We start from the raw sequence: 20,563 nt of genomic DNA on the forward strand, positions 1-20,563 counted from the left end.
TTTATTTAAAAATAACTTTATTCCATTATCTTAATAAAATCCATATTATAACCTCAGAATGAATTTCTCCCAACCTTGCCCCCACACCAATTATTAAAATGTAAATAATGCAGAGGGATCTGTTTCGTTCTTTTTGCAGCAGTTCCTGGCCAGGACCATGGTGAGAAATCCCAGTTGGCACATGTTGCATCATAATAAACTTTACCCAGCAAGGATGATCTTCCAGGTTTCAGTGCCTGGGTTAGGGAAATCTTCCATCATGGGCTTTCCTGCTGCAGTAACAGGGTTGGTGTGTGCTTGTGAGAATGGGAGCTGATATCAAAGCCACAGGATTACGACAGCCCCTTTCCCAATGTCCACCAGGTTTTGAGGAAAAGGAATGTCAGTTGCGATGGCCTGGAAGTATTTATCTTCCTGGTTATGGTAAGTATACCTCCTCCTCTCCAGTTCATAATACATTCAGATAAGATTTTATTTTAAAGCACAATGTAACAAGTTGGACTTTGCCACAGAAAGTCTGTAACCCGCTGTCAATGTACTGGTGGAGTTGGGGATGGGTCGTCTTAAAGAAAAGCAAAAAAGCCCTAATTCTTTAAAAATCCTTAAAGCTTGAAGACCCCCCAGTACCTCAGCTCTTAACTGACCCAGCAATATTATCTGTGCACACAGGGCTCAGATATAAGTGACAACAATCACAGCTCAGCTGGACAAGGGTTAATAATGTTTGGCACCAAAACCCTGAAGCTCTCATTTACTAGTGGAAAGATCCTGCCTCCAAGGTTTCCCTATCATCAGGTGTGCGTGCAGAAGAGGAAGTCGCAGGAAGCATCTCAGTGATCTTGCAAATCATTCTCTGCATTCCCAGCTAGGGATTTTTTTTTTTTTTTTTTCCTAATAGTTTCTTTGCTTTTTCCCTTTTTAAATATGGTCGCCTCTGCGGGGTGGACTGTCGGATCCAGAGACTAGCTCAGTGTTCAGTGAGTTTAAACACAACCTGTCAAGTATCCGTTCTGAAATGACACTAACTTAGACTGGTTAGAGTGGTTAAGAATGTGAGGTTCCATGCAGCGAAAGACCCAGCCCAACAAGAGAACTGCAGGTCACAGCTATCCCTGACGGGTAGACGTTGCAGCAGCCTCTGACCTCCCCAGTGCTCTGAGCTGGGGACAGGGCTCACTTCTAGTGACTCCCTCAGTTTAGTCCCTTCATCCAAGAAAGTGGACCTGCTCCAACCACACCTGCAAGGTAACCCTGCAGGTAACACACTTCTCATCTTAGGAGTCCCGGGTCCTGTTATTGGAGACGAAGTTCCCCTTTAAGTCGTGCCCATCAGAGCAGGATATGCAACATTGAAGAGTGCAAATTCAAGTCAGATTTTCAAGTTTAGCACACATATTTTACACCCTTAGAAGGTCCCTGACATTTAAGAGATTAGGATGAAATTAGAAAGGAAAAAAAAAATCTCTAAACGGTACAGGGAACAGCAGCAGCTTAAACTCATCATATGTTATTTTCATTCAAAACTTAGCATTATTGAGCAGCGTGTCTTCATAACATCCTTAAGAAGTAGGAAGGAAACAAGCTTTCCCATTCTCATTTCCAAGATCAAGAAACCAAGGCCAGACGAACTGATCTAATCTGTTAGAAAACATTTCTCCTTGCCTTTTTCAAAGCCACAGGAGAAAGGAAGGATGGGAAAGTCTGAAAGCTAACAGTGCATCACCTAAGAGGCTTTTCTATAAACACGAAGCTCTGGAAAATGCGAGATTCTAATGAAAGGCAGTTCCTCTTATCAGCCCCTACCTCTTTTGAAAAGAATTCTATCTCCAAGGTGGCAAAAATCCCCAGGAGAGCTCTGATGATGCCCTGGTCTGGAATATTCTACAGAGAATGGAAGGCCCAGGCAGCAGTTTGTAACTGAACAGTTGACATTTTTCTTCTTCTGCTAAGGAAGGCAAAGAAGAAGATAACGATCATCTACGGAGCACCTCCTAGGCACCCTCACATCCTGAAGTGCCTCGGTCCCCACCATAGCCCTGTAAGATAGGTGTGGTTCCACCCATTTCACAGATGAAGCAACTGAGGCTCACGGGAGACGTAAAGCTACCTGCCCAAGCCCATGAAGCAGGTAAGGAGCAGAGTCCAGATGCAAGACCAGGTGTTTCCGATTCACAACCCGAAGCAAAGTGCCGCCCTCTGATTAGCATCAGTAGCTGACACCCCCACACACACCTTTTCCAGAGAGCTGACGTGTGCCTGGTTCCTCAGCTCACCTGGGCAGTGAGAAAGGAAGTGTCCTTGTCACCCCACACTATTCCCTCGTGTGCCGGGCGAGCTGGTTACAGACCTCTAACAGTGACAAAGGGCGCCGAGGCCAAGTGCCTCCCCCATCTCAGCACCAGTCAACCTGGAGAAGGCCAGGGGCACAGCGACAGGGGCACCTCAGATACCAAATGCAGCTTTCCCCCCACACACTGCCCGTTCCAAAGCTTTTCAACATTGTTCAGAAAACTTAGAGTAAATCAAACCAATTTAGACAAAAGAAAAAAAAGGGAAGGAAAGATGTGTGTGTGTGTTTTCCTTTTTTTGCTGAGAGCCACAAACCGTTTTCAGCCCTCAGGCAGGGATGCCAGTCAAGTGAAGCAGAATATAAAACTCATCTTCAACGTAGCTTTCCAAGCTTTTGAGACAGGATAACAAAGGACAGTTGTCTTCTTCAAACTGGCCTGTCTTCTTCGTAAATGATGTCACCTCTGCTGCCCAATGCTGCCATCTATACAGGACGGAAAAGTAGACCCAACTCTGAGCAATCTCAACGGGGGCGACTCTGTTTCCATATCGGTTTTCTTTTTTTTTTTTTTTTTTTTCTTTTTGTTTTGGCCGCTCCATGCGGCATGTGGGATGTTAGTTCCCTGACCAGGGATTGAACCCATGCCCCCTGCAGTGGTAGCACAGAGCCCTAACCACTGGACCGCCAGGGAATCCCCCCCGCCCCCCCCAATCAGTTTTCAATCACCTCTATTTCTAGACCTTTACTGATGACTTTGTGGAGGAGCAGGTGGGACAGGGTGTGTCTCCCTGCTTTTACCTGTTCTTTCCACTCAAAATCCTCTGACATACTTGACACCGCCCGCCCTCCACGCTCTTGGCTTCTACCATTCCCCTCGCCTGGGCCACCCCTCCTCCTTTCTGCCTATTCAAACTTAGCTGTCCTGAAAGACGGGCCTCATAGCCCATGTCTTCCACAAAACGTCTCCCAACCAATGCACCCCTCAGGGCTCTCATCTTTCTCCTGAGGTTCTGCGATTTGTAAACGTATCATTCATCAGGCAGGGAATCAGATTCCTTCTTGCCAAAGCTCCTCTACTGCCCTCGCAAAGGGCTGGTTAAATCTTCCTTGTGTTTTCATTTCCCCCTCGTGTTTCAGTCTGTTCGCCCTAACTGGTCTCGTAAAGCCCTTCACCATCGGTCTTTCTTTTCTAGTGCCTGACGGTACCAATCTGTGCCTTTCCCAGAGCAGGCCCTTGATAAATATTTGTCCATTTCATTAGTGTGTTGGTAGTTGATAGGAGATTCTCAGATTCTGGATTAAACTTTAACTGTCTTTCCCAACCTTTAAAAGACAGACCCTTGGCGATTTCTTCCGGGAAAGCCCACCACAACCTCGCAGAGAGCTTCTAAGGACAAAGAGCTTACCCTGCAGAGCCTGGAGTCCATTGGCCATCCGGTCCACATTCCCATTCACCAGTGCGGTCACTCTGTGGATGTGGCCGTACTTGGTTACTTCTTTTGGAGACTCGTACGTCTCACTTGCTTCCTCCTCTTCCTCTTCTGCAGCATCTTCCTCCTCCTCCACCTCTTCCTCTTCTGAATCCACCAAAACCATGACATCTCCCATGTCTTGCCTCCTAATTTCCAGAAGGGGAGAAATAATCAAGAAGATACCCTGTTTTCTCCCACTTCAGCCCTCACTGAATAGGAAACACTTGGTTCTTTGCAGCCCCTTTGGTAACATGGAAAATTCTTCATGTATTCAACTTGGTTGAGCCGTGAGATGACAGTGCGATTGTGACCTCGCAGAGAGATGCTGCCGAAGATTGTCTAGATAGTTGTATCTTGTGCTGGGTGAGTTTTATCACTCCACCTCTCCCCACCCCGCTGCTTCGCAGGCAGATGACCTCACTGTCCCAAGCACCCACCATTTCAGTTCCCCTCACAGCAGGTACACATATGCTCTGTTCCTTTCCTGAAATGCCCCTATTGCTCCTGCACTTACTGAAATTTCTCCACCTTTTCATTATTCTAGGCCCAAGTAAAGTCCTCCGCCTCCCCCTGAAGCCTTGAACTGTGACTGAATTTGGTGTCCTCGGCCAGCGGTTTGACACTGAATTGTTCTCTAGTTTGTTGCTAATTCTGCCTGCTCAGCCAGACTGTACATTTCACGGGCTAGTCACAGTCCTAGAAGCATCACCTTCTCATTTAATGCTTGCGGCCCGCCTCTGAGAAACAGATAAGGAGACAAAGGCTCAAAGAGGGTCAGGGATCTTCCGGGAGCCACGGGCTTGAAGGGCAGAGCTGCCATGTGAACCCAGGTCCCTTCATTCCCAAGCCTTTTCCCATTGTGCCAGGCTACTCCCTTCTGTGAAAATTAAGCCTGGTGAATGACAGACTCATTCCAGAATGACCCTCAAAAACAGAGCTGTAAAGGTAACACTTTCCGTTGAAAGATGGTCCCAGAACCATAAAATCCCCTCATTATGAACGATGGTCCCAGAACAATAATACCTCATAGTTGTAAATGGATAAGAGGAGCAAAGAGAAGAGTTCTTTGCTCCCACCCAGAATCTCCTTAGGAGGCTAACTACATAAGTTCCATTTAGTTGCTTTGCCCCGACTGAGGTTTCCTTTCGGGAGGGGCTTCTGGGCATGCTCAGACTGGTCTTCCAAAACGTGCTATAAGACTATGACTTACTCTTGCTTTTAGAAAAGGAAAACTAGATAAAATAAATGCATGAATGACTGGGCTCAACATGTACATGCTGTCTTTATGCCTCAGTGACAGTCCAGCAACGTGCCTGGCCCTGAGGTCTGGCGTCGTAAAAAGAGCGCAGACTTTGGAATGGGGTCCGGCCTAGGTCTGACTGCAGGCACGGCCGCTCACTCCCTGGATGAGCTTTGCAGAAGCTGCTTTTTGCTTCACTGAGCCTCTCTCGACTTGTCTGGAACACGGAGACAACAGCAGCACCCTGACGAGTTTATGACTAGGTTGTAATAATGCCTGAGGAAGCACCAGCCCCGTGTCTGACCCGTGGTAGGTCCCCAGTGGCGGTGGTTATTATTGTTCTTATGAAACATTATAAACAAATCGTCAGTGAAGGCATCATGGAAATGGATTTTTGATTTGAGTCTAGGGAACACTCACCTGAAAGTGCTTCCTACTGAAAGGAGAAAAGAAAAAACATTAATATCCAATAATATCCACTTCGGCCTCACAGAAGTTTCTACTCAATCTAACATTTACAAGAGAATGGACAATGAGAAAACTGACCCAATACGAGAGATGACAGGGTGTTCAGGCGTGGTTCTTAGGTGCTTCATTATTGCACATCTGCGCCCAATTTGGAAACCTCTCGAATGGAGCTTCAGGTGGGAGCATAACAGGGGCCACCTTCCCCCCTACCCACACCCTCTCAAGAAGCCTCAGAGAGAAGCAAAGGGACCCGGGGAGCCCTTACCTTTCCAGCAGAACACAGGGCTGTAGTACAACAGAAGCCCGGAGATAACGGCCAGCCCCAGCAGAAGGAGGCTCACGATGGTGCCCACAACTGTCCCGATGTTTACAGGTTCTGCAAAGACAAATCACACCCTTGACTCGGCCACGTGATACACACAGCTAGGAGGGCAATACCTCCCCTCCTGTGCCTGGATCCTACTCTTATCTCGGCTTCAGGACCTTGGGCAAGGCATATGACCTCTCTGCAGAGCAAGATAAAGATCTCATTTTTCGACTTCAGTTTGTGGGAATCAAACAAAGCATGTGATGCAAAAGAACATTGGAGGGGGGGGTGGTGGTGGGATGAACTGGGAGATTGGGATTGACATATATACACTCATATGTATAAAACAGATAACTAATAAGAATTGGTTATATAAAACTAATTTTATATAAAAATATAATTTTATATAAAAATATAAAATAAAATTCAAAAACATAAATAAAAAGTAAAAACAGAAAAAAAAAAAGAAGAAGGGGCTTCCCTGGTGGCGCAGTGGTTGAGAGTCCGCCTGCCGATGCAGGGGACGTGGGTTCGATGCCTGGTCAGGGGAAAAGCCCATATGCCACAACTAAGCCTGTGAGCCACAACTACTAAGCCTGCGCTCTAGAGCCTGCAAGTCACAACTACTGAAGCCCACGCGCCTAGAGCCCGTGCTCTGCAACAAGAGAAGCCACCGCAATGAGAAGCCCCCTCGCCATGACTAGAGAAAAGCCCGTGCGCAGCAACGAAGACCCAATGCAGCCAAAAAATAAAAAATAAATAAATAAATGGATGTATTAAAAAAAAAAAAAAAAGACTCAGTGCTTCCACTGCTAGGAGTGCAGGTTTGATCCGTGGTTGGGGAAACTAAGAACCTGCATGCTGCTTGGGACGGCCAAAAATATATATTTTTTTTTTCAAAAAGAGAACAGAATAGGGAATCCAAGAACAGATCCACACACAGAAGGAAACTTGATATAGGACAGACTAGTGAGTAGAAGAGAAACTCTTCAGGATGTGGTGCTAGACCAAATAGTTATCCAAATTGGGGGGTGGAGGAAACTTGATGTCTACCTCACATCATTCACAAAAATCAATTCTAGATGGACTACAGAGTTAGCTATGAAAGGCAAGTGTTAAAACTTTAAGAAAATATGGAAGAATACTTTCATGATCATAGGATAGATAAGGATTTCTTAAGACACAAAAATTGCTAATGATATAAGAAGAGATTCATAAAGTCAACAACATTAAAGTAAGAATGTCTGCAAATCGAAGGATACCATAAAGAAAACAAGAGAGACAACTGAAAGGAGATATTTGTAACATGTAAAACTAACAATTAGCACATGGAGCTTCTAAAGAACTCCTATATATCTATAGGAAAGGGGAAAACATCAAGACACAATTATGTATTTCACAGATGAAACATAAATAGCAAATAAACATATGAAATAATGCTCAGCCTTCTTAGTAATCAGAGACATTCAAATTAGAACCACAGTGAGATTTCATTTTACACCTACTTGATGGGCAAAAATCACAAAGGTCTGTGGGGGAAAATGTGGAACGACTACCGTTGCAAATGGAAATTGGTATAACCACTTCGGAAAATAATTTGATGTTATCTCATAGATGAAAATGCACATCACCTAACCTTCATATCTACTCCTTGTACAAATATTCTAGAGAAATATTTGCCTGGGGACCTGGGTATATGTACACAAGGGGCTGGTAAAAGGTTTCCATAGCAACACCGTTTGTTCATCACAACAAAAAAATCAGAAGCAGCACAAACATCCATCAGCAGGAAAATCAGTAACTTAGTTGTGGAGTAGTGAGTGATACAATGGAAAATCATACAGCAGTACAGAGGTACAAAGTATAATTGTACACATCAGCATGAATAAATTCTGGAAACAAAATGTGGGATAAAAAAGGCAAATTACAGGGCTTCCCTGGTGGTGCAGTGGTTGAGAGTCCGCCTGCCGATGCAGGGGACACGGGTTCGTGCCCCGGTCTGGGAGGATCCCGCGTGCCGCGGAGCGGCTGGGCCCGTGAGCCGTGGCCGCTGAGCCTGCGCGTCCGGAGCCTGTGCTCCGCAACGGGAGAGGCCACGGCAGTGAGAGGCCCGCATACCACAAAAAAAAAAAAAAGGCAAATTACAAAAGACTACATTTGTATGGTAACAACCATTTTTCAAAACTCTAAAACAAACAATATATTATGTAGAAATGTGTACGTGTGCAGCATATTTTTTCTTAAATAAAACATGAAACTCAGGATAGTGGTCACCTTTTTCAGAAGGCCCAGGATGAGCCTGGAAATGGGCCTACAGGTGGGGTTGCCAGATAAAATATTGTGTGCCCACTTAAATTTGGATTTCAGATAAACAGTGAATAATTGTTTTAGAATAAGTATGTCCCAAGCAACACTGGGGATGTACATTAAAAAAAAATTATTTGTTTTTCTGAAATACAAATTTAAGTGAGCATCCTGCTTTTTTAGCTTTGCTATTGTCGGTTTCTAAATCTGGCGACACTATCTGCAGGTAATTCCAGCAGTGTTGGCACCGTTCTATATCTTAAGTGGGATGGTAGTTTCCTGGGTGTTTATTTTGCTATTATGTTTCTCAGCTTACATTTTGTATATATATATATATGTATATATATATAAATTATATCTATTTTATACATGTGTGTATTTTATTTTAATATATATATATATTTTTTCCTTTAGGATGTAACAGATATTAAATAACTTTTTTATCCCTATGCAAATGTTAGAGCTTTAGGACTGGACAATACTTTTCCCATCCACCTTGTGAAGCCGCATGGAAGCAGACAGGCCTTCTCCCAGATGGCAGTGACCCACATGCAGGAAGGCACCAAGCTGTCCCCATGCTGATGCCAGGTCCTCCGAAGCTCTCGGCCCTCCTCCTCCCCGTCCGGGGCCACTTCACTCACCTTTCACGCTCAACCAGATGTCCACCTCCCTCACCCCCACGGGGTTCTCAGCCCGGCAGACATAGTAGCCCTCGTCCAGGTCCTGGGAGCAGTTGCGGATGGTGAGGGTGGAGCTCTGGCCACTCTGGGTGATGAGGTGGTGGCCGCTGGGCTGGATGACGGCCTCCGGCCGGGTGAGGTTGCTCAGCCACAGGATCTTGGCAGGGGGGTAGGCTCCAGACACTTCGCAGGTGAGCGTCACATTGCCTCCCACGAGACAAGTCTTCATGGGCTCAGAGAGAAGGGAGGGCCTCCCTGACCATCAGAAGAAGGTAAAGAAAGACAAACGTTGAAGGAGATTCAATCGGTGGTCTGAGGATTTCAAGAATATCACTTCTTCCAAACAAAGCAACTCCAGGAACTTCTGTACTGCACCTGGTCTCATATAATAATAAAAGCTAATATTTGTTGAACATTCAATGGGCTAGGCACCATTCTACTTATTAACCTAATTAATAATTCTCACAACAATCTTGTCACCCCCATTTTGCAGATGTGGAAACTGTGGCACAGAGAAAATTAAGTAACTTGCTCAAAGTCACATGACTAAATAAGTGAGCAGCTAGGATTTAGGGGGAACAGATGTCCTGGTTTGCACAAGGCTGAGGGGGTTCCCAGGACCTGGGGGCTTTCAGTGCTAAAACTGGTGAAGTCCCAGGCAAACCAAGATGAGTTGGTCACTCTGTGTAAGAATGGAACCCAAGGAGTCACGCTTTTGTGGTCCACATCTCCTTACTTCCTATGCTGTAAGCTTCTATATATAATAACCATACTGATCAGATAAGATATGGGCACACAGCCTGACAAGGGTGTTCCAGGGGACAGAAGGCAGCTGTATTAGTTTCCTGTTGCTGCTGTAACAAATTGCACAAACTTAGCAGTTAAAACAACACACATTTATCCTTTTATAGTTCTGGAGGTCAGAAGTCCAAAATAATCTTGCAGAACTAAAATCAAGGTGTTGGCGGAGCTGGTCCCTTCTGGAGGCTCTAGGTGAGAATCCATTTCCTGGTTTTCTCAGCTTCTAGAAAGGAGCCACCTGCATTCCTTGGCTCATATTCCCTTCCCTGAATTACTCCTACCTCTTGCATCTGTCATCACTTCTCACTACTGCATGTGACCCTCCTGCCTCCCTCTTATAAGGACCCTTGGGATCACACTGGGCCCCCCCAGAGAACCCAGGACACTCTCCCCATCTCAAAATCCCTAATCACAGATGCAAAGTCCCTCTACCATGTAAGGTAACATTATCACAGGTTCTGGGGATTAGGATGTGGACATCTTCTGGGGGCCATTCTTCTGTCTAGCACAGGTCTGTCCTAGAAAACTCAGAATGTGGCGTCCCTGTGGCCTTGGGGTCTGATTTAAGAGGGACACAGGGAGCTATGAGGTCCACTTTGGAGATCTACTTGTATGCTTTGCAAGAGAAGCCTTTTCCCAAAAGGCACACCCTCTTGGGAAGGGTAGCAAATTCATCTTGGGAGGATTTATGAAATCCGTATTTTCAGCAGCTGAAGGATACAGAGCAGCATGTTGGGTTCCTGCCCTGGAGAGTGAAACTACACGCTTCCCCTTGGCAGTTGTTCCAAGAGAGAAACTAGGATTTCGCTGCTGGCATCTGGGGAAGGGGGAAGGGGCAAGGGGGTTGGGGGGGAACAACCCAGAAGCCTCTCTCTCTAGGTCAGGTTAACAGAAGAGAATACCCCAAACCTGGTTTTGATCAGAAAACTCACCTGCGGACACTCCTTCTTAGATCAACTGTCAGATTCCCCCCATGCTGCTAAATCACTCCTTCTCCGCTTTATGGTTAACTAGAATTTCCTTTAGGGTCACAAAGCCAGCAGCAGTGACAAGCCTCATCAGTATGGCTGTATTTGGGGGTCCCAAACCAAAGTTTGATAAATGGCCCCCTCCTCCTTTATTAAAAGCAAAACAAACAATTCCCCCAGTGCACCTCCTCTGAACCCCAAACAAACATCACGTACTTTTGCCAGACACAGCACTCACCCCTCAGACAGCTGTGTCACCATCCAGCTAGTGTGGCATCTATAAATTCAACGAGTTTCACTTAAAGGGATACTGCCTCAGGGGTGGGGCAGGTGCTGCTGGGCCCTTACAGATCTGCAGGAGGCAGACCACATGCTGGGGCCACCATGCACAGGGCTCAGTAACACCGCAGCTTACCCCGCAGCTTATCGTAGGCTGAGTTGGCGTCTTCAGTTTAGGGGCTACACACCATATAAAGTGAGACCTGGGGAGTTCCCTGGCCGTCCAGTGGTTAGGACTTGGTGCTTTCACTGCCCGGTGTCCCAGGTTCAATCCCTGATCGGGAAACTAAGATCCCACAAACTGCGTGGCACAGCTGAAGGAAAGAAAGAAAGAAAGAGGGAAGGAGGGAGGGGGAGAGAGAGAGAGAAAGAGAGAAATAAGGAAGGGAGGGAGGGAGGAAGAAAGAGAGAGAGAGAGGGAGGGAGGGAAGAAGAAAGAGAGAGGGAGGCAGGGAGGGGGAGAGAGGGAGGGAGAGAGGGGGAGAGAGAGAGAAAGAGAAATTAGGAGGAAAAAAGGAAGGAAGGGGAGGGAGGGAGGAAGAAAGGAAGGAAGGAAGGAAAAGAAATGAAAGAAAGAAAAGAAAGGTAGATAGATAATGACAGATAGATTGATCGATGGATCTGGGAAGCAGGAATTCCCGAAAGCATCGTTATTCATCAGCTTGGGGGCTACACTGCCCTGGATCCTTGAGATGGACGCTAGCATTACACTTCAGTGTCGTACTAGTCCTTTCAGTTGGAATGATCCAGAGACCCCTCGCCTGCAAGAGCCTTGCTACTCAAGGTGTGGTCCTCGGACCAGCAGCATCAGCGCTTCCTGGAGGCAATTAGAAATGCAGATATTGGGTCCACCCAGACCAAGAGAGTCAGAATCTGCATTTTAACCAGCCCCCCCAGGTGACTTGTATGCACATCCACGCTCGAGTGCCCAAGAGGGAGGCGGGGAGAACTGGATGGTGTCAGAGTCCGAGAAGGGTCCAGGCTCTGTGCTTGCTCCCTGTGCTCCTGGAATCGGGAAAACTTCTAGTCAGCTCCCTTCTCCTGACACATTTATTAACCCTGAGCACATATTTAGACTCAAATTATTGGTCAAGTCTCAGGGGTCACAGGAATAAAGACTTAGGCAAGATCTGCAAATAAAATGGAAGGGTCGGGCTTCCCTGGTGGCACAGTGGTTGAGAGTCCGCCCGCCGATGCAGGGGACACGGGTTTGTGCCCCGGTCCGGGAAGACCCCAAGTGCCGCGGAGCGGCTGGGCCCGTGAGCCGTGGCCGCTGCGCCTGCGCGTCCGGAGCCTGTGCTCCGCAACGGGAGAGGCCACAACAGTGAGAGGCCCGCGTACCGCAAAAAAAAAAAAAAAAAAAAAAAAAAAAAAGAAAGGAAGGGTAAGGGCAAAACAACATAACCCCACCAGCTGCCTCTGCTAATGTCACCCTCTCTCATCATCGTTCCATCATTTATTCACTTCCTGGGACCTACTGTCCAGAACACACCTGGGACATCCTCATTATGTACCACTCTGAGTGTGCATACTGCTTTCTACTTGCAGTCTGGGCAAGTCGGCTGCCTCTGTTTCACCATCGGTAAAATGGAGCGTCCTCCCCAAATTCATGTCCACCTAGAACCCCAGAATGTGATCTTATTCGGAAATGGAGTCTTTGCAGATGTAACTAGTTAAGGATCTCAAGTTGAAATCATCCTGGATTGAGGGTGGGCCCTAAATCCAAGGACTGGTATCTTGTAAGAAGAGGAAAGGCCACAGGGAGACATACACACAGAGGGGAAGGTCACATGAAAACGAATGCAGAGACCAAAGTGATGCAGCCCCAAGCCAAGGAACACATAGAGCCATCAGGAGCTGAAGAGGCCAGGAAGGATTCTCCCATGAAGACTCTGATGGGAGCACGGCCCTGCCGACACCTTGGTTTCAAACTTCTAGCCTCCAGAACTGAGAATAAACGGCTGTTGTTTTAAGCCACCAAGTTTGTGATACTTTGTTACAGCAGCTCCAGGAAACTAATTCTTCGGGGATGAAGCGAGCTCTCAGCTCACAGGGTGACTGAGGACTGAACTAGATACTGTGTGCAAAACACTTGGCACCTGCACCCTATCTGCACTCAGTAAATGTTAATGTCACCATAGCAGTTGACCCTTGAACAACATGGGGGTTGGGGGACCAACCTGCCAGAGATCTAAAAATCCACCTCCTGCTCTCTCTGCCTCAGAAACAAAGGAGTTGATAAATGACTAGCCCAAGGACAGGAAGCTGAAACAGTTTGGATAGAATCAGGACTCAAACCCTAGTTCTTTTGATTCTATATCCTGTGATCTCTAATCAGACACAAACTTTTCCCCACGGTGAGTTAATTTAAAGATCTGTTAAATTACATTTATTGAAAAAAATCCACATGTATGTGGAAGCGCCAAACCTGTGGTGTTCAAGGATCGGTTGTATTTGTGATATTGTCATTTCCTGCTTCACATCTGCCAGACTTCTCTCTCCAAGTAAAGTTTAATTCCTTTTAAGGCAAAGACTCTGTATTCCTCCACAGTACCTGGAACCACGCTGAGCACCTAAATCCTACCCCAAAAGACTTGCTAGATCATGTGTGGAAGGTCACCAGGAAAGCAGTCAGCACTACCTGGATAAAAGCAAGAGTGCTGGGGTCAGACTAGCCTGGCTATGTGTTGGCTCCGTCACTTACGAGCCAACTGATCTTGGGTAAATTAGTTCACACATGTTATCAACTGCAATTTACCGATCATCCTAATTTGCAGGCTACTGTGAGGATTACAAACAGTAAGTTAATAAGAAAGAGTCAAAGACCTTCTGAGCGCAGAAACCTAAAAGAGCAGGACTGAGAGGGGACTTCCCCGGTGATCCAGTGGTTCAGACTCCACCCTCCCAATGCAGGGGGCCCGGGTTCGACCCCTGGTCAGGCAACTATCAATAGATCCCGCACGCTACAACTAAGACCCTGTGCAGCCAAATAAATAAATAAATGAATATTTATTTTTAAAAAATTTAAAAAAAAGAACAGGACTGACAGAGGTGAATCTTTCAAAATCAGAAACTGTTCATCACTAACAGAAATGTGGTTTAGGAGCCAAATATGCCAGAAAAATATCTATAACGTGCATGACAGTTCTATGAAATTAACTGACTCCTATGGAATAATAAGAAAAGATGAATAAACCAATAGAAAAATGGACAAAATATGAACAGATAATTCACAGATAATATACATGAAGTCAATACACATGTGAAAATTATCAACTCCACCAGTGATCAAAGAAAACCATATGAAAACAATATGCCATATCCCAACTAGCAAACAGGAAAAAGCTAAAAAATTAATAACACCCGATGTCGGTGGAGATACTGGGAAATGAGTACCCTCACGTGGTCTTTGTAGAGAGAGTGACTGCTAGGGTTTCTTTTGGGGGTGATGGAAATATTCTGGATTAGAATGGTGATGGTAGTACAACATTGTGAACATACTAAAAAAAAAAAAAAAAAAAAACCAATGAATTATAAATTCTAAAATAGTGAATTTTAGGGACTTCCCTGGCGGTCCCGTGCTTAGGACTCCGCGCTCTCACTGCCGAGGGCGCAGGTTCGATCCCTGGTCGGGGAACTAAGATCCCCAAGCCGCACGGTGCGGCCAAAAAATAAAAATAAAAAAAATAGTGAAGTTTATATTATGTGACTTAAATCTCATTTTAAAAAAATGGTCCTAAAACCAATTGGGTCGGCTTTGGCCCATGAGGCATAGTTTACCAACCCCTGTCCTAGGGCAGAAAGCGAGTCTTGGTCCCTTAGGTTACCCAAGGCCAGGTATGGTGCCTGCCACAGAGGGGACACTCGGGAGAAGCGTGCTGAATGAGTGGGTGGGAAGGGTAAACTATCTGAATGCCACTTGCCTGGGAAAACAAGCACCGGCTGACACAGCAGGGCTCACTTCTCAGCATGTCAACTCCTCACAGCTGCGCCTCTGAGGATTATCCTCATAAACTGAGGGCGACCTCGCCAGGGCCAGCGCAACCCAACGCGCTCTGGCCCTGGCTTACTCATCGTATTGGTTTCCTGAGGCTGCTGTAACAAAGTACCACAAACGCGGTGGCTTAAAACAACAGATATTTATTCTCACAGTTCGGAAAGTCTGAAGTTCTAAATCAAGATGTCAGCACCTTGCCCTGTATGAATTCCTGGCCCACAGAAATCGTGTGATAATGACTGTTGTTTGAAGCCATTAAGTTCTGGGGTAATTTGTTCCATCACAGGAGATAACTAGTAAATGAACCTTGTCTGTCTTGTTCACTGCTCCATCTTCAGTACTTAGAAACGGCAAGGGAAAACCAGCTTGGACTACAATCAAGAAGTTTCATTAAGCATCTTTAAAGTTTGAAAGGAAGAGATCTTCGAAGAGGGCGTTTGGGGTTAGCAGATGCAAACTAGTATATATAGAACGGATAAACAACAAGGTCCTACTGCATAGCACAGGGGACTATACTCAATATCCTATGATAAACCAGAATGAAAAAGAATATAAAAAAGAATGTGTGTATACAGATATTTATGTGTGTGTAGTATGTGTGTGTAACTGAATCACTCTGCTGCGGAAATTAACACAATATTGTAAATCCAATATACTTCAATTAAAAAAAAAAAGCAAAAGGAAGGAAGAAATGGAAGCAATTCCGTTCACTCCAACACCCTGGGATTTCTTTCCCAGACCTTCTTTCAAAGGGTTGTCCCAGAAAAGAGGAAGGTGAGTGGACCCCAGAACCCCAGGACAAGGCAGAGCAGACTTACTGATCTGTACCACACAGCTGGCTCCTAACTCCGGCCCCACTATGTGGCTCCCGACACACTTGAACTTCTTGCCGTCCGACAGCTGGGGCTGGCTCAGCATCTCAACCCCCAGCTTTGACGTCCCCACAACCACACCTCCTGGCTCTTCTGTCCACAGGAGCTCTGGGTCTGGGTATCCTCCGGCCCAGCGACAGCTGAGCTGCAGCGTGAACAATCCTGGCGACAGCTCGGCCCAGCACTGAGGGGCTGACGGAGGGGGCGCTGCAAAACACCAGCGGACGTGGCCTTAATCACAGACTAAGACGAGCCACTGGGCTGACCCTAAGGATTACGGAACCAGGGGATCCGAGAAACGTTAACCCCAGGTAGCGTACCTTGAGATAGCTCCTAGCACAAATTAGTGCCTGACACAAGCTGGGTTTCCTCGGCTGGGTGTTAAATCTTGGAAGAGATTTGCATTTCTCACTAGCCACGTGTGGCTATTTAAATTTCCATTAATTACAAATTTATTTCCTCCATCAGACTACTCACATTTCCTAGTCATCACACATGGTAGCTATTAGACCATACAGAAGAGAACATTTCCATCATCACAGAAAGTTCTACTGGGCACTGCTGGTCCCTAGAGGGAGTTGCAGGAAGACAGAGATTTATTCATCCCCAAACCTCAACACACACTTTTTTTTTGCTATGGGCAAGTACCACTTAAAAAAATATATAAAAATTTAACAAATTACAAACCTGTTGTAACCTATGTGTTCATAATTATATATAAAATAATATATATTATATATGTATGTAGATAGTATATATATTACATATGTCATATACCTTTATGTATTTTATATAATACATATAAATAGAAATTTGGATCTTATTTGTAGATATGTGGCATCTAAAAGAAAAATTATTGGAAATATACCAAAATAATGGTTCGAGTACAAGTGATTATTTTCTTCTTTCTACTCATCTGTTTCCTACAACAAGCACGTATGACTTTATATACGATAAATGTCTTTTTTTTTGGTGGTACGCAGGCCTCTCACTGTTGTGGCCTCTCCCGTTGCGGAGCACAGGCTCCGGACGCGCAGGCTCAGTAGTTGTGGCCCACGGGCCCAGCCGCTCTGCGGCATGTGGGATCTTCCCGGACCGGGGCACGAACCCGTGTCCCCCACATCGGCAGGCGGACTCTCGACCACTGCGCCACCAGGGAAGCCCCGATAAATGTCATTTATGATAGACAGCATTGAGACTTACAAAGGCTCTGAATAACGTATAAAGTAAGTGTGCCATTGCCCTGCCAGCTAATTGTCGTTCTCACGCTCCCTTTCGTTAGCATGGATTAGGAGTGCACCCTGTGTTTATTTCTACAGTGGTTTTCCTCCACTAAATGTGTGCATAGGTGCATTGGGTTGTTGTTTCTTCTCCTGCAAAATAAAGATTCATGAACTATTGGTTCTTAACAGCGCTAGAGGGCCTGTGTTCATGGAGAGCATGAGAGCAGATGAATGGATAAACAAATTGTAGTAGAGCCATACAATAGATACCCTTAGGCCAAGAAATGAAAGCAAGGACTGACACAGCTACAACAAGATGAACCTTGAAAACATGATGCTAAGGGAAAGATGCCAGTCCCCAAAGGTCATATAGGGTATGATTCCATTTATATGACATGTCCAGAATAGGCAAATCCATAGAGATAGAACATAGACTGGTGGTTCCCAGGGGCTCGGGGAAGAGGGTATGGGAGTCACTGCTTCACGGATATGGGGTTTCCAATTTGGGGTGATGAAAATGTTTTGGAACTAGATAAATGTGATGGTTGCAAAACACTGTGGATAGACTCGATGCCACTGAATTGTACATCTTAAAAAGGTTAGTGTTATGTTATATACTTTCACCTCAATTTTTAAAAAAATTTTAGGGGCTTCCCTGGTGGCGCAGTGGTTGAGAGTCCGCCTGCCGATGCAGGGGACACGGGTTCGTGCCCCGGTCCGGGAAGATCCCACATGCCGCGGAGCGGCTGGGCCCGTGAGCCATGGCCGCTGAGCCTGCGCGTCCGGAGCCTGTGCTCTGCAACCGGAGAGGCCACAGCAGTGAGAGGCCCGCGTACCACAAAAAAAAAAAAAAAAAAAAAAACTTTAGACCTGGCATTAACCCTCTATGACTCACAGGGACTCTCCTGTACTCCTAGTTAGCAGTGAGCTTCCAGAAGAGGCAACACTCTCTTTGACATGTGTACGTGTGTGTCGAGGGAGCTGCAGAAGCATGGTAGAACCTGTGCATCAGGTAAGTCTTTGTATACAAAGGGGAGGCACAAACACACAGTTCACGAAGGGGCAAGGTGAAGGAGTGGGGGAGGGGAGCACTTCTTACGCACAGTAGACCAGGAGCTCGGTGGTCACCTTTCGATGTCTCCCACCGAGCATGTTTGTGGCCAAACAGGTGTAGTTCCCTTGGAGGTTCTGCGACATCAGTAACAGCGTGAAGCAGCTGGCCGTCAGGTTGTTTCCGAAGGGCTCGGTGCTCGAATCCGGGGCCCGGAACCACCACTCAACCATGGGCGGAGGCCAGGAGCTGCTGCTGCAGCAGAAATCCACCCGGGAGCCCTTGGCCGCATACAGTGTGCCGTTGGAGAGCCTGCCGGTGCTGGAGATGTTGACCTCAACCTGATAGGGGCCTCCTGGGAACGACAGAGCGGGTGGAGAAGGCTTAAGAGTTAACTGGAGCCCCTTACCAGCTCTAAGAGACACAGAGATGATCAGGAAGTAGCCAGTGAGGATGACAATATCAATCACTTATTATGTGACAAACACTGTGCCAAGTGCCCTTAGGCATGCTTTCATTTACTCTTGAGCAATTCTGTGAGATTTACTGAGGGGATCAATCCTTACAGAAGATGGAAAATGCAAATCGCCCCTTGGATGAGTGGAAAGGATATCTGTGCCTTAAAGAGTTAATGTAGCAGGACTTCTGGTGGTCCAGTGGTTAGGATTCTGCACTCTCACTGCCAAGGGTCTGGGTTCAATCCCTGGTTGGGGAATTAAGATCCCACAAAAGAAAAAAAAGAGTTAACATAGCAGGCCTGAGTGCTTTCCTTAGAAAGGACTGCCTGCGAGGTTGGCCTGGGCTGGCAACTAGGAGCTTGGATTTCAGGGGGGTTCCCACCGTCCCCAGAACTGGTAAGAGTGGGGTTCACCAGGCCTAAACTGTTTGTACAAACAGTGTGGCTTATGCTGAACACCTGCTTTCCTTCTGAGAGTCTGGAATTTTGGTATGTGCTAGGCAGAGGATGCCTATGTGACCAGCCCCAGTAAAAACCTAGGGCGCTGGAGTCTCTAACGAGCGCCTCTGCTAAATATTCCACACGTGTTGCCACAACTTGCTGCTGGAGGAATTAGCGTGTGCCATGTGACTGCACTGGGAGAGGACTCTTGGAAGTGTGCTCCTCTGTGTCCTGTGAGTTCTCCTAGAGAATCAGTGAAGCTGGGGGTGGTCTTGGGGACCCCTGGCACAATTTCACACTGAAAGACAAGAAACTTTGGTTCCAGTCCCAATTTTGAACTCCGCTTACTAGCTGTGTGACTTTGGGCAAAGTATTTAACTTCTCTTAAGCCTCCATTTCCTCATCTGTAAAATGGGGGTGATGTTAGAACCCACTTTATGGGGTTGTCACGACAATTAAATGAATTAGTATCGTACAGCACTCAGAACAGTGCCAGAAATGCCGTCCCACGATTGGTACCCAGTGCATCTAAGATCCTCTTTGATCCTACTTACATTAAAGTCCGTAGTGTGTTGCCTCCACCAGAGACTTCCTCTTAAGAAGAGTCCAGAAAGGGCAATGCTTGGTCAAAGGGATAAATCTATGACTGTAGAATTTTGGACAAAAATATGCCCAGGGGATAAATTATTAGCGGGAGGAAAGGCTTTGCCAGATCCCCTCAAAGTACAGAAGCTACTTCCAACTATTCCGGGGTCACTGTATAACAACAGAAATTGTGGGTTTCTGAGGAAAATATTCTTGACAATATGCCTGTCTAGTCAGGGCTGGCTCCTAAGAGTTGCAATGATTTGCTGGAATCATGTCACCTCCCACAGAGGGTCTGGGGGAAAAATTATACTGTAGTTTGGGAGGTGCTCAAATACCCCATTGCCTGTTGCTGACTAGTTGGGTAGGTATGTGGACCAGTAGGTCCTAGGGAGCGCCCACAGTTGGCAAGCACCCAGCCAAGCACAGGGCACCTCTGTGCTATTGGTAGCCACGCCTGGGCCAGCAAAGGTACTGTGTCAGACTGGACCACCTGGGTCTTCCAAATTGTGGTCTGGAGGGCCACAGAGGCCTGTCATGAACAGTGGGACCCCCAGAAACTGGCTGGGATGGGGCTTTTTTTTTTTTTTTTTTTGACTGCGCCATGTGACTTGCGGGATTTTAGTTCCCCGACCAGGTATCAAACCCTTGTCCTTGGCAGTGAACGCACCGAGTCCTGACCGCTGGACTGTGAAGGAATTCCCTGGGAGGGGCTTTTGACCAGCACAATGCTGAGCAAAACATGGGTTTGGATAAAGGGAATGGATGAGAATGCTGTAGGCGGAAGGGTTAAAAAAAAAAAAAATCAAATGAGAGAACCCGAAGGGGCTTCTGAATTAAGTGTTCAAAGGTTACAGCTTTTTTATAAACCCTTGGGTTGAGTCTGCTTTCTTAATTAAAGCTGACACCATCGTCTTAAATCCCTGGGGTTCTTCCCTTACTCTGACTAAAAAGAAGGCGGTACCCCTTTCCATCCCTCCAACCTCTCTCTCCACCCCGCTGATATTCTTAAACAGAAACCACCAGGCCTTTTTGCTTGCAGGGTGATGGTAGCAATCACTCGGAGAGACAGACAGATTGGGGAGGAAACAAAAATAAAACAGCGAATAAAGAAAAATACAGCGTGTT

The 20,563-nt window shown here is 46.3% G+C and overlaps 1 protein-coding gene across 1 annotated transcript in view; it reads right to left on the minus strand.

The window, feature by feature from the left end:
- VSIG10 (V-set and immunoglobulin domain containing 10) overlaps positions 1-20,563 on the minus strand; it is a 37,909-nt gene continuing 17,346 nt past the window's right edge. Inside the window, exons 3-9 of the mRNA XM_059041080.2 lie at positions 18,005-18,307; positions 15,625-15,885; positions 8,723-9,016; positions 5,736-5,846; positions 5,423-5,438; positions 3,697-3,908; positions 1-2,773 (exon numbers count right to left, since the gene is read on the minus strand). Of these exons, the coding sequence (XP_058897063.1) occupies positions 2,748-2,773; positions 3,697-3,908; positions 5,423-5,438; positions 5,736-5,846; positions 8,723-9,016; positions 15,625-15,885; positions 18,005-18,307 (1,223 nt within the window). The 3' untranslated portion in view covers positions 1-2,747. The remainder of the gene's footprint in view (positions 2,774-3,696; positions 3,909-5,422; positions 5,439-5,735; positions 5,847-8,722; positions 9,017-15,624; positions 15,886-18,004; positions 18,308-20,563) is intronic.

Source organism: Kogia breviceps, chromosome 15, assembly GCF_026419965.1.
Source record: "Kogia breviceps isolate mKogBre1 chromosome 15, mKogBre1 haplotype 1, whole genome shotgun sequence".
NCBI lineage: Eukaryota > Metazoa > Chordata > Mammalia > Artiodactyla > Physeteridae > Kogia > Kogia breviceps.